This window comes from Phyllostomus hastatus, unplaced genomic scaffold, assembly GCF_019186645.2.
Source record: "Phyllostomus hastatus isolate PE091 unplaced genomic scaffold, TTU_PhHast_1.1 phas_scaffold_345, whole genome shotgun sequence".
NCBI lineage: Eukaryota > Metazoa > Chordata > Mammalia > Chiroptera > Phyllostomidae > Phyllostomus > Phyllostomus hastatus.
This window is the reverse complement of record NW_025334024.1, coordinates 27368397-27381552: the sequence shown is the minus strand read 5'-3', so window position 1 is coordinate 27381552 and position 13156 is coordinate 27368397. Positions and strand designations below refer to the sequence as shown.

General features: G+C 52.1%; 1 protein-coding gene across 6 annotated transcripts in view; it reads right to left on the bottom strand.

The window, feature by feature from the left end:
* The window catches only part of TOX3 (TOX high mobility group box family member 3), a 102827-nt gene extending 91538 nt beyond the window's left edge, over nucleotides 1-11289 (bottom strand). For 2 of the 6 annotated variants that reach the window (XM_045818757.1, XM_045818758.1), the window contains exon 1: nucleotides 11015-11289. In XM_045818757.1, the coding sequence (XP_045674713.1) occupies nucleotides 11015-11122 (108 nt within the window). In that variant the 5' untranslated portion in view covers nucleotides 11123-11289. Of the gene's footprint in view, nucleotides 1-9850; nucleotides 10368-11014 lie in introns of those variants that run through there. The other 4 variants (XM_045818759.1, XM_045818760.1, XM_045818763.1 and 1 more) reach the window with 3 other exon arrangements.
* Nucleotides 11290-13156: the final 1867 nt, after the last annotated feature.

Genomic DNA, 13156 nt, shown 5'->3' with positions numbered 1-13156 from the left:
ATGATCGGACCGTACCTGAAAGCTTCGGCGTGAATACTGAGAAAAGATCTTTGAAAAGGGGACCCCGACAGAGGGAAGAGCAAGAGCAGAAGGGTGGGGGTGCAGGCTGGGCGGTGAGACACCGAAGCAGGGGGAGGAGGGCAGTGGCGAGGAATGAGGCAGAAGCAGGCAAAGACGGACCTTGGGTTTGGTCAATCGACTTCCACACCCGTTCTCTCTACTCACAGTCATCCATCTCTCCTTCCCTCCCTGCTTCCTTCCCCCCCTTGTCCCATGTTCTCCTTCTTCCCAGCCATCTCAAAGAAGGGTCAGCCAGCTTTTCTTCCAAGGCTGATGCCCCTTTATCTACAGCCTCATTCCAAGACCAACAACCGCCCTGTCCATCACTCCACCCTCTCTCTGTGCCTCTTTAATCTCTCCCCCGAACGTTCTCAGGTGCTGTCTTGAAAACATCTTCTCATTAGCTAACTGCCCCCCCATTCAAACTGTCAACATCTATGTCTGTACACAACTACACCTATGCATGCAAATGTACCCCCCCACACACACACACAATTTACTAGCATCTACTAAATAAAACCCCAGGTATGTCACCAGGCATTCCAGTGCCTCCACAATCTGGTCTCAACCAGCCCCATCTCCCACCACGTGACCCCACTTGTCCCCCTTGTCCGCCCCAAGCCTGACAGCCTCTGTGAGCTCATTCGCCAGGTCACACCATCCCCTGGGAACCTTCTCCCTCATCCAACCTGCTCCTGGAGCATGTTCACCAGCACCGACCAATAGCTTCAGCCTAGAGTATCGCCCTTATGAACACACATTCACACACATGTGCACACACACGTTTCATGGACATTTACAGAAGCACATTCGCTCCCCTAACAAACAAGGGGCTTCTTGAAGGCAGACCACATTTAACTGAGTCCCTAACAAGTGCATTCCTAATACATACTTAATAAATAATAGTTATGATCTCTGCATCAAATGGGCACGGGCCCTTTCTGGTTTGCCCAAAGCAGCAGCAGCGTGCACAACTCAAATCCTCGGAAATCTTGGAGACTGTCAAGCCCCACTTCATTTCACAGTTGAAATGGACTTTTTTTCTCACTCGTGACGCAGGCATAAAGGAGCAGCGAAACAGATCTAGAAGGTATGCTTCTGAAGTGCTCGATAGTCCTAGATTTAACTCATGATTTTTTTCAAGAAAATCAACTTCCAACCAGTTCTACATATTTCATAAAAGTTATTGAGTCAGGTCAGCATTTGGGACTTCTCCTTCTTATATGTAGAAGATTTTGAGAGGAAAGGGTAAAACACTGATTACCCCACAGTGCCTCAAAATCCCTTGCTCATTACAAATCAGCTAGAGAAACTGCTGAGAAAATCCCTCAGTATGGTACAGTGACTTCTACTACATCAATTTAAAATACCAAAAATCTTGCTCCCACCGCTGTATTTAATATAATTTCTCTATATAAACAATTTGGTCAATGTAGAAAACGCCATTTTCAACTTGCCCCCTTTGGAATAGAATGGCCCAGCTTGAAATCTATCTCCCCCAAAAGAAGGAACTTGTATATTTTAAATAGATGCTTAGAGTGCAACTCAAATACTTCTTGATACTGGCCAATTTGTTTAACTCATGGATTATCAAGACATTCAAATTATTCCTTTACAAACAAAGTTAAACTGAGATGCACTGCTAGGTAGAAGCACTACCCTGCTACTCTGGTAGAAGCACTACCAGAAGGACTGGTATGCTTCACACAAGCATGGCACTATGCAAGGGAACATGGCCTCCACGAGGAAGGGATTCGGGGTGCAAACCTAGGAAACCAAGGAGCAAAATGACCCACCACCAAGGGAGAAAATTAAGCCTGTTAGAAGCTCATGAGGACCTCAAGTAAAGCTTCTACTCGTATTTTTAACAGGGTTGTGGACGTGTACATATGCGTGTGTTCTCGTTTTTTGGAAAGAGGTGACTCCACCTTCAAATTGTTCTTTTGTTTGTTTATAAGTGTACTTGGTAAAAACTGGCCTTCCTTATAAACCACGCTCAAAACAGGTTCTCCAAGATACTTGACATCATTAACATACTTGACGTCATAAAATCCAATGAGAAAGTGCACATCTTACATAAGCAAAAAACCCCATAAAGTTTTAATTCATAAATGGCTGATAGGGTTTAAATTATGTTATTGTAAATTGTGCATCATCCCCACTGAATAACAACCATTTAAGAATCTTTTTTGGGAATAACTATTAAGACAGAAAGGATATGTCATCATGCAAATACACACACACCTCTTTGTGTATAACCATACACTAGGGTTTCAAAAGTTTTGAGTCCCACACATGACTTCCTCTCTAACTGGGAAGCTGAACCAGCAACCAACCAACCCACAAGTCCAAAGCTATGTCCTTTGCAACGCCTGTCTCCTCACTGCTGGAGCAGTCACGTCCATTTCCATCACATGACCGCACGCAGGCAGACTCAACATTGGCTCTTCAGCCCCGAGCTCTCTTGAGTGACGGCGCACTGTTCCGAGTGCCTGCTTGATGCCTCTGTGGGGATATCCCACCAAAATATCCAAAGTCACCTCCATCTTTCCTTCCAAACCAGCTTCTGCTCTGACTGCTCTGCTTCTGTTCACTGTCCTAGCGTGCATCCGGAGCCCAAGTTCAAACACCCAGAGCCGTCTCTGCCTCCTCTTGCTCCCTTCCTATCTTACGAAGATGCCCTGCTCAGCGCCTTCCTCTCCTTCACCCCCACACTCACACCTCCTTGGTTCGAATCCTTCTCACACCTCTAGTTCCGTGGGGCAATGGCGTCCTCCCTGGTCCCTCCCACCTCTTGTATGACTACAGTAATCTAGTTCATCCATGTTCACAAAGTGCAACTCCAACCAACCCACTGCCCACTCAAGATTCTGCAAATGCGCTCCATAGTAGACACTGTTAGTTTCCTTCCAACAGTCTTCTTCCTGGTTAACAGAGCCTAACACCAAGTAGGCTCACGGGACACTGTGCCCCGCCCCAGGTGACACGGGATTGGTCTAAGCCAGTCACAGCAATCTCCTTCTGCTTCGTCAACAATCGGCCTAGGGTGAACACGTGATTCATTTGTGATCAATACAATGTAAATGTACAGCAGAGCTGTTCCCAGGAAAGCTTGTTCTTCTTGGTAAGAGAGGTACAGAGAAGAACGTGGTTTTTTGCTATCAGTCCACCCCCCATCACTCCCTTGCTCCCCGTGTGGCATGCCATCATGTAAGGATGATGCCTCAGCCACAGCAGCCAACTTGTGGCCATGAGGACACAGCAGGAACACCAAGAATGGCAGAATAAAACAAAAAGAAAAGAAAGAGGGTCAATGAAGACATGGCTGAACCATCCAAAACAGCCCGACACTGCCTGCAGAACTTCTCTGTCGAACAAGTTTTCTTAGCGTTCATGCCACTCTGTTGAGAGCTGTTACCTGCAGCCCAAAGCATTCTCACTGACAAACTTACCGAGGACAAACTCCCTACCTTGCCACCACAGGCCCCTGCGCCATGCTGCTCACGGGCCAGCATCAGCGTCACCTGGGAACCCCACGCCACACCCACGACACAATCTCCTCGAGGGGTAAGGGCCAACACTCGGCCCCACAGAAAGCTCTCCGGGTGATTCTTGTGCGTGTTCGGGTTTGAGAAACACTGCTGTCCTGTGGTCCCAAGTTACTGTTTTCTGCTTCCTCCACCTCCCTACATCCCACCAGGGACACTTGGTCTGTCTCTCTCCAACGACGGCGATTTCATTTCACTGGGTTTGAGCATCACTGGCTGTTCATTCACTTTTGCCTCTTCTTCATCAGTTTTCAACCCCGAAGCCTCCAGGGACCCCAGAAACACAGGGAGTGGAGAGGACCCCCGAGGGAAGGGCGTGGCCAACTGACGGGCAATGAGCCGGCGTTGCCGTGTGAAGGTGCTGGTCCCCTACTGCCGGATTTCTGAGTTTTTGCAAAGAAGAGCTGGAAATCTAGATCTGTATGCAAAGATTTTTAGGTGAAGATGACTAATTGAATATTTTAAAATACTGGGTAGATTAAACAAGTCCTCTGGAGGATTCAGCATCCCCCTGACAGTTTGTGACCTGAAGCAGTTAGTTCTTAAAATACCTAACCATTCTCTGAAGGTGGTAGCCACATGCATGCCCTGACTGCATCTAAAATGACGACAGTCACCTTTCTGTGGCTAACTGCAGGTGTGCCTCTACTGAGCACGGGACTTTCATTAACACGCCCCTGTCCCGGGTGGCCACACGGGGAGTCGGTAGCCCTCCAGGGAGTGAGAGCCGGAATAGTCTACCCGTTAGTCCCTGTAAGCCAGACACTTAGAACTACACGCTTCTCAAGGACCTATAAAAATGTTTAAAATGTAAGGGAAAAAATTAACTGGCCACACAACATACACACATGCTACAAAATTAAAATTAACAGAGGCTTAATTAAATGTCTGCAAAATGCAATGGATCGACTCTGATACGGCACCACGTCGCAGTAAATGCGGAATGTGATTCTGATGTCTGATACGAGGTCGAGGACATCAACAGTACGTGAAACCCTCGCCCCCCAAGGTCGGAAAAAGGGCAAGCGCCAACCGGGAACCAACTTCCCCGAGGTAGGTCTTGTCTTCGTTCCAGCCAATCACAAACTTCTCTACCCGTCCTCCAGCTCCTGGAGGCCGATGCCTACAGAGCAGGGTCCTCAAGCTCAATGGAGCGTCTCCACCAGGGCTGCCCACTGCCATCACCTGGACAGCTTTTAAAACCCCCTAGGCCCGTTTCCAAAGAGTCTTCTTACTGAACTGGTCTGAGGAGAGGCAAGGGCCAGGCATGAGTGTCTTTGTAAGGAGTTCCCTCCCACTCAGCCACGGCTCGTGAACAGCCAGGGCTGGGAACCCACTGTTCTGGGAGCATTTTTGAAAAACATTCTCTGAGACAGTCATCTTCCCAGTTACTCTTTCTTGTTCACTAGATTTTCTTGCTACTTCGAGGCTTGGAACAAAGACAGCTAGCTCAGCCAGGGCTCTGATGATCTAGAACGGGGCTCTGTGAACTTCTCCTGGGCAGAGGCCAACACTGGATGTGCTAGGCTTTGTTGGCTGTGCCATCCAACACCACCGCTCAGCTCTGCTCCCCTGTCATGACAGCAACCACAGGCACACGTAAACAAACGAGTGGGGCCGTGTTCCAATAAAACTTTATTTGTGGACATGAGTGTGAGTTTCGCCGTCATAAAATATTAGTCTTCTTTGGGCTTCTTTCGACCACTTAAAAATGTAAAAACTGTTCTTCACCCACAGACCACACGAGAGCAGGTGGCAGGCCGGATGTGACCCGCGGGCTGGGGTACGCCAACCCCTGATCTAGAAGTTCTCCGTGGACTTCAGACCATGCAATTCACCAATGACAGAATCCAAATGACCGGGCTAGAACTACGTTGGGAGCAGTTAGATTCTACTTCCTCCGCTCATTTGACTGAAGTGTCCACCCAGCAGGACACGGAGCTGGAACTGTCCTTGCAGCTGGACATAAACCAGAAAAGACTCGCCAAAGGAGTGATTCCGAACCCTGTCCGCACACGAATTTGTCTAAGACACAGTGGCGAAGAAGCAGTACACAGGCATATTTGGGGGGTCAAACGTAACAGCTTTCATTGTTGATTTCCTGACAACATTTAAAAGTCAGAATACTTCACATGAAAATCCAGACTAGCATTCTCTTGACAACATAATTTCAAAATGTGGAGAACCTGGGACCAAATGTTCGCGTGGCAAGCAAGAACCTACTACTCTGGACAAGGCTACCCAGTAAATGGGGCAGGTTATCCCTGGCCCACAGACTCTCTGTCCATGGAGGGTAACTGGCTGTTCCCCCAGACGTTTGAGTTAATGACCCCTGGTCTCCAGTCCTTAGAATAATCTTATTTCTCTTTCACAACGTGCTTCCATCTCTTCTTTGAAGACCTGACATGGGAAAATAGCGAAAACTCTCTCTCATCTGCTCTCAAGAGTCAACACCCCCGTACTCTAGACCCTAGAAATGAAACCATTCATTCTCATATGTCAAGTTCACAGGGCATCAAACCTAACAAGAGTTTCGATCAAATCCCCTTCTCAATATGGTCTCAATTTGAACCAGAGTCTCCAAGAAGATGGACAAATGACAAATTACCTTTCAGGCCCTCTTACCCTTGAAGCTGACCAAGATGGAGAGGCCCAATGAGATAAAGCTAACACCCTCCCATCAGAACATCTTAGTTAAGCAGAGTGATCAATACCACACATAATAATCAGAAAGCACGGCTGGGGGCTGATGGGTAAAGATGACACAGGACTATTCTACATAGGGTAAGAAGTTAATAGCCATATTTTGAAAGAGGAGGGAACCCCAAGAATATGCAGGAAAAGCTAGCAACTAGTATGTAGTCCAAGTTCATCATTAACCCACTCTGTAACTTCACCTTATACCCACATTAAATGCAATAGTTCATTTTGGGGGGGCAGACCTCTGACAATTACACACCAATTGATAGATAGGCTGCACATTACCTCCTTACTTGTAAAGAAAGAAAAAAAGACAAATTGAACTCAGGGAAAGAAAAATTCCAGATATATGGATAATGGGTCAGCAATTCACTTGAGTAACACGAGGCCTTTCTGTAAAATATACGTAAGTGTGCATGTGTGTGCGTGAGTGTGTGTGAGTTTAATTTGTTGGCCACCTCAGAAAAAAGAACTGTACAAACAGATTTTTTCCACTTGAAAATAAAATGGAAATTAGCCCTTCGAAAACAGAGATGACTTTAAGTTTATACATCAGTGGCGGGTTCATGAATTATTAACTGATTTTAATGATCCTGGCTATATTTTATTTGAAGTTATTTTGCTACTTGCAAGGACTTTTGAACCCTCCCAACTCTTTCATCCTTTCTCCATAGACAGAGTACACTTTCATGCCCACTGACATTTAGAAAGGATCCATATACTCACAGAATGTGAAGATAATACACACGCAAATAATTTATACAAAGGAGGCGGCTCATTTGTTAAAGAGGGAGATGAATGAAACCCTATTATTCACGGTTTGTAAATAAATTTAAAGGTAAGCGCTAACTTTTCACTTGTTAAGCCTGCAGCGGAGGGTTCCGCGTTCCTCCTAAAGTTCCCCAGATGGTCATTAAAACAAGAAAGGGCCGAAACCTGCTGTCTTCAAAATCCATCGTTTCCCATCCAGAAAGATAATACAGGTCGTCCCAGTGAAGTCTCCAGAGATTAACGATTACAGGTGTTTCCACATAAAATAAATGCGTGGCTTTGTAAGCCAGTTCCTACATTTTCAGTAGGAACCCACACTGAACAGCACCACGTCAGACGCGCTGGCTAGCTGTGAAACAAACGCTATAAACCTTTAATTAGCACTTGCTGTTTTATACCCATAAACTTAATACTTCCTCTTCTACTCCATTCTCCCTATAAAGAAAAATTACAAGGAGTAAAACTGGGTTTTTCGCTCGTGCAATGAAAAGTAGGAAAATATAGTTTTGCGGCTCGGTTGAAAGGTTCTTGTTTTTTTTTTCTTTTACTTTCAAGGGAGTACAGGCAAACATCCCCTAAAATAAGTGCAATTTGATTTCTGCCAATACTGAGCACTGAGGCTACCTTTCCTGAGTTGGGTACACACAGCGCTGATGCCGACCAGAATGCTGAATTACCAAGAAACCAAGTTATTTCGGGCACACAGCTGCATTGAGAAAATATGATAGTAAACTAACGTGCACCGCCCCCCCCAAACCCCTGAAGTTAAACATGCATCTCAATAAATAATGTCTGTCTTCAAGCTTTCCCTGAAATACATGGTCTGAGTTTTAAATGGACTCAAAATAGCCTTTCTCAAAAAAATGGAAAGGGACACAGGGAAAACACCCACACTCTCCTCTGGTCCCTTGAAGTGCCCTTGGGATCCCAGGCAACACAGGGATTTGCCACACACCTTGGGGACTGGATCGGTACAAAAGGCTTCTATTTGGGCGTCATTTGAGTGTGGCTGATCTTAAATCAGAGAGAGGAGGTACATCAGGCAAGGTAATGGCTTCCAAAAATAAGAGCCTGCCCGCTTCCACAAGGCTCGCCTGCGTACAGGCCCCCATGTAGGGAGGTAAATAATACCGCACTGGAACAATTAGGGGCAGTCTCAGCAACGCTACATACTTAATTAGGCTGCCCGAGTCCCTAACTCAGCAGACATGAGGGACTTTTGAAAAGCATTTAATAACCCGAGTCGATCCGACGTCAGAGGACGCTCAACCTCAACTCTGGCGACAAGGCCTTCTCTGGCTTCTCTGTGTTGAGCGTGTATCACTCTCGGAATTTGGAGAGCATGAACGCCCCCACCACCGGCGGGTTCAAACACATTCGAGTAGTGTCCCTTCTTTCCACACTTGCAGGAAGGCCCCTCGGTGCCAGGCAAGGGGCACCGATGACTCGGGGGGGGGGGCGCGGGGGGAGACCCCCAAAGGTCTGCCCAAACTTCAGCACCGGAGTTGGGCACGGAGTAGAAATAAACAGACAGGGACACGAGGCTCGAACAGGCAGGGGGCACAGCAAGCTGCTCCTCACTCGCCAGACAATTCCTCCTCTTCCTGCCATTTATTCCCTAGTTTTGTGTAGCACCTTCCTTTGGGCAGGCTCCTGGTTTCCTCCTCTGTTATCCCAGCGATCATAAACAAACTACGATTTGAAAGGAAAAGAGGGGAGAAGGGAGGAGCAAGGGGGGGGAGGAGGAGAAAGAAAAACCACATTCAAAAGGCACCAGCCAGCCGGGGCACAGTCCTTTCTCTGAAGATCGCCCTCGGGGTGCTGTTCCCTCCAAAGCTCAGCCCTGCGGGCACCGGCAAGGACGGAGACCACAAGGCTGCGCCGCCCGGGCCGGAGGGCTGCGGCTCCCGCACCGACTCGCCCCTCGGAGCTGCGCCGGCCCGCCACCCTCCGAGATCCGCCTTCGGCCACCAGAAACGTTCGGTCCTGGAAGTTGCGCTGGGGAAGGTGGGGTACCCTAGGGCGTGGCGTGCAGGTCTCCGAATCTCCCCCAAAAGCTAAATTTACCCCTCCCCCAAAAAAAAAATTAAAGATGAGAAGCGACTAATGCTAACAGAGGAGTGGGCACCTCCGTTCCGTGGCCCCACGCGCCCTACAAGAGGGTAGCGAAAGCCACCTGCGGGGGTCCCACCACTCACCACCCCCGCCCCCCATCCAGGGCACGCTCAAAAGTTTGTTCTTTTTCCTTCCCTCAGCGGCCCGGGGTCCAGCCCCCGTAGCGCAGGGGGGAGGTGAACGGACTGGGAGTGGGGCGGTGAGGTTAGCCCCCCGCTAGGATCAGGGTCTCCCGCGCACCGCCCCCCCCCAAGGGGGTAAGATCGTGTTTACTAATAACAACAACAAAGAATCACACGCAAGTGCCCCTTTCAGTCTCCGGCTGCTCCTCGCTTCTTTGGGGCAGGAAAGGAGAGTCGGCGGGTTGCGGGGTGTGGGGGGGGGGGCAGTGGGAGGAGAGGCGGAGGACAGGGGTAGAGAGAGGGGAGCGCCGGCAGAGGGACAAAAAGGGGAAAAGGCGGGCGGGGGTGGCAGGGGGCAGGAGGAGAAGGGGCCGAGTTGGACCGAGACGAAGCAGCGAAGGGAAAGGAGTGGCGAGGGGAGGAAAGAGGGGAAAGAAAGTGCAGCGGGCGGTAGGCTGGAGCGCGGGGCGCGCCCGGGATGGGAGGTGGCCCACGCCGCGCCGCCCCCCCCCCGCCCGGGCCCGGGCCGGTCACCTTGCTGTAGCTGTAGTACCCCAGGCACTGCGCGAAGTCCAGGCCGGCGGGGTCCCCCGCCGCCGCGGGGTAGAACCTCATATCCATGCCGGAGCCGGGCCCGGGGCCGGGGGCCGAGGCTGGGGCTCGCCGGGGCGGGTGCCCGCCTCCTCGAAGCCGCTAGATCCACCGTCAGGGGCGCCCGGTCGGGGTTGTCCGGGGGGCGGCGCGCAGGACTCGGGGCCCGAGGAGCGCCGCAATCGGATCCCTAGGAGTCCGGGAGCCGCGGCCGCAGCACACAAAGGCGCGGCCACGCGAGCCGCGGGAGAGCGGGAGGCGGCCCAGGGGACGCGCCCCGCCGGGACACCGAGGCAGCGCTGCGCGCGGGCCGGGCGCCTAGGGCGCGGGGCGCGGCGCGGGGGCGCGGGGCGCGGCGCACGGGCCCGGGGCGGCGCGGAGAGCTCAGGTGCGCCGGCCGAGGCTGGGACAGCGGCGGCGGCGGCTGGCCCCGCTCCTCCTCCTCCTCCCCGGGCGGACTGAGGAGAGGAGCCGCGGAGACAAGGGGCCCGGCCCCTCCCCTCCTTCTCCCCCTCCTGCCTCCGCCGCCGCTCCGCCCCTCCCACCGCGGGCAGCTGGCGCGCCGCCTGCCCCGCCGGTGCGCTCCCCGGCCCGGACCGCCTCCGGGCGCGCCCGCCCCGCCCCGCCCGGCCCTTCCCCGCGCGGCCCCTCTGCGCTCACCCCGCGCCTCGCGCAGCTCGCGCCTTCCCCGTGGCCCGCGCCTCGGCCTCCCCCTCTTCGGGGCCCCTGCTTTTCCCACCTCGCCCCTCTTCCCGCTCCGGTCCTCTTTGTCCCCGCTGGCTTGGAGCGCTCTCCTCGCTCCCTACTTCCCCCGGCCGCTGCGGCCGTGGCCAGCCCGGGGCCCGGTGTGGCCCTCCCCCGCCTTGGCGACCACCTCTTCTCTCGGACCCCAGCTCCTGCCCTCCGCAGCCACAAGCTATCCGCTTCCGTCCCACCCTTCTGTCATTTCCCTCTCCTCGCCCCCATTTCCTCCTCACGGGCGCCCGTCCCCGGTTTCCCCTACCCTACCCCCTGCCTAGCCCCACTCATGCCCCCTGCTTTTGGAGGCACCCAACCCGGCAGCCAACCTGCACGCGTATCTCCCCGCAGCCGGGACCCCACCTGCACCTGTGGTGGGGTGTCGGGGCCTGACCTTTCACAGGTAGGCAGACCTGAGGCTTCCCGGGTTAATCCTCGTGTCGTTTCCCTCCGTGTTCTCTTTGCTCTTGTTTGCATTAGGAAAGCATTTGCGTAACTGGATCTAGGCGGATCGTCCCCTGCTCTGAGAAAATGTCCCCATTTTCCTAGAAGGTTCCGGGTGGTTAACTTCTTCCCGCTGCACTCACGGACCCCCTCTCCATTTCTTTCTGTTTCTGTAAGCTTGATCTCCCCCCACCCGCACTGATTGTTTCGGCTTCACTCGAGAGCCCGGCCCCCAGCCTTGGCGGAGGAAGGGGCTTCCACACTAGTTCGGAACATCAAGGAGAGGTTTGGAGATTTGCCCTGTCCTGGGAAAGTGCAGACTCTTTTGAACTGAAAACAATTAAAGCCCAACAAACTCAGGAAGCGTGCTTTTTATCTCCCGCCTACTACCTGCCTGAAGAGATTTAGATGGGGGGGGGGGGGGGTGGAGAATGCTTCAGGGGTGGAACTGGAGCACAGTCACCTTAGGACACATGAATTCAGTGTGGCGGATTGGGAGGACCCGAGCAACAAATCTGTCCTTGTGTCCCATTGTCTCTGGGTGGCTCTGCAAGAACTTACCGAGTGTTTGACTCTCTCCCCCTCCTTTGTCCAAAATGCCGTATATACCCGATGTTGCCTCACTGTCCCTGGGGTTTTTAATGCTTATGTGAATTCCCCATGCACACGTATTAACAGTTTACTTTCTCCTGCTAATCTTCTGTGTGTCATTTCAATTATTTGACCAGTCAGAAGGGCTGAAGGGGTAAGAATAAAGTGTCCCCCCCACAAAACCAGCCCTTCCCCAATGTGGTAATTTAGGAAGTGCTTGCACCCAAAGGGTGACATTTACAAAACTGTTCAGCTGACACCCACCGCCACTTCCTCCCGGGATGGCCCCCGGCCGGCCCAGGGCCCGAACTTCGTCAGACCTCCTGGGGGCTTCTCATGGCTTCTGTTCCCCAAAGTGGTCACTTGGGCTCGGCGACACCTGTGTGTGTACCTTGGCCCAATATCATCTTTCTGGAACCAAGCAAGGAAAATAAACTTCAATCAGGTGAAAGTTTGTGTGTATTTGCTCTCCTCGTAGCAGAAATGCACGCCTGCAAACTGCAGGAGACAGCAGCGTGTGCCCAGGAACGCAACAACTGCTCACATTGTCTCGGGGTGGACACCGACCCCCCCCACCCCCAAAAGAGCTTTGGTCTCCCCTCCCGAGTCTCCATGTAACAACGCTGACAACCCAGCGGCGCTCCCTAATGGCCCAGCGGGTTCCACAAATTGGCAGTGAGCTGAGATATTATCAGGACAACACCCCATTGAGCGGGTTCTTGAAACGCACAAGTGGAGGCCCTTTCTCTGGGCCACTGGGCACGCCTGCGGTCTCTCCGCCAATCAGAGCTGGAGGTTGCAGTGGCCACCTGTTGTCTCGCAAGAGAACATCTTTTAAGTTTCACTATTAGTATTTAACAATGGTGTGGAGTGCAGCATCTGGCCACAGGAGAGGAGCAGCCTGCTGGTCTGAAGCGCCACAAAAGAAATTCGTTATTTTCCCAGAGTATTAAAAGGAGCCCCAAAGACTAGGGAGCAGAGTTTTTTTTTTCCTGGCACACCTACATTCCTCACCTGCGCGGCCTGTCCGGCGTCTGCAGCAGTCTGAGCCTGATTACGGAGGAGGAAGGAAAGGATGATCAGAGTTACAGAGAAGCCAGCCTGTCGTTGCAATCAGGCCGGGAGGACCAGGAACACAAGTGCTCGCGGTGGGACCCTCGTAGCTGCGGGATGGGGAACTGCACGTGGGCTTAGCCGTGTGCCGGGAACACTGTGCTGTGGAGCCTAGAAACTGAGTCGACATTCCCAGGGGACCCCAGGACTTGGGGACAGCGGGTCGTATCCCGTACTATCTCTCGGTCATTGTGTTGGGGCAACCCTTCCCCTGCAAATCCCCCTCCCCGTTCAGATGCAAGTGCCTTTGGGAAGAAACCATTTCCATCAGTGAATATTTTATGATGATGACGATTTAGGGGAAATCAGACTGTAGGTCTTGAATACCAGGAGAGGGGGGAAAAGGAAAATGCACTTTGTCTA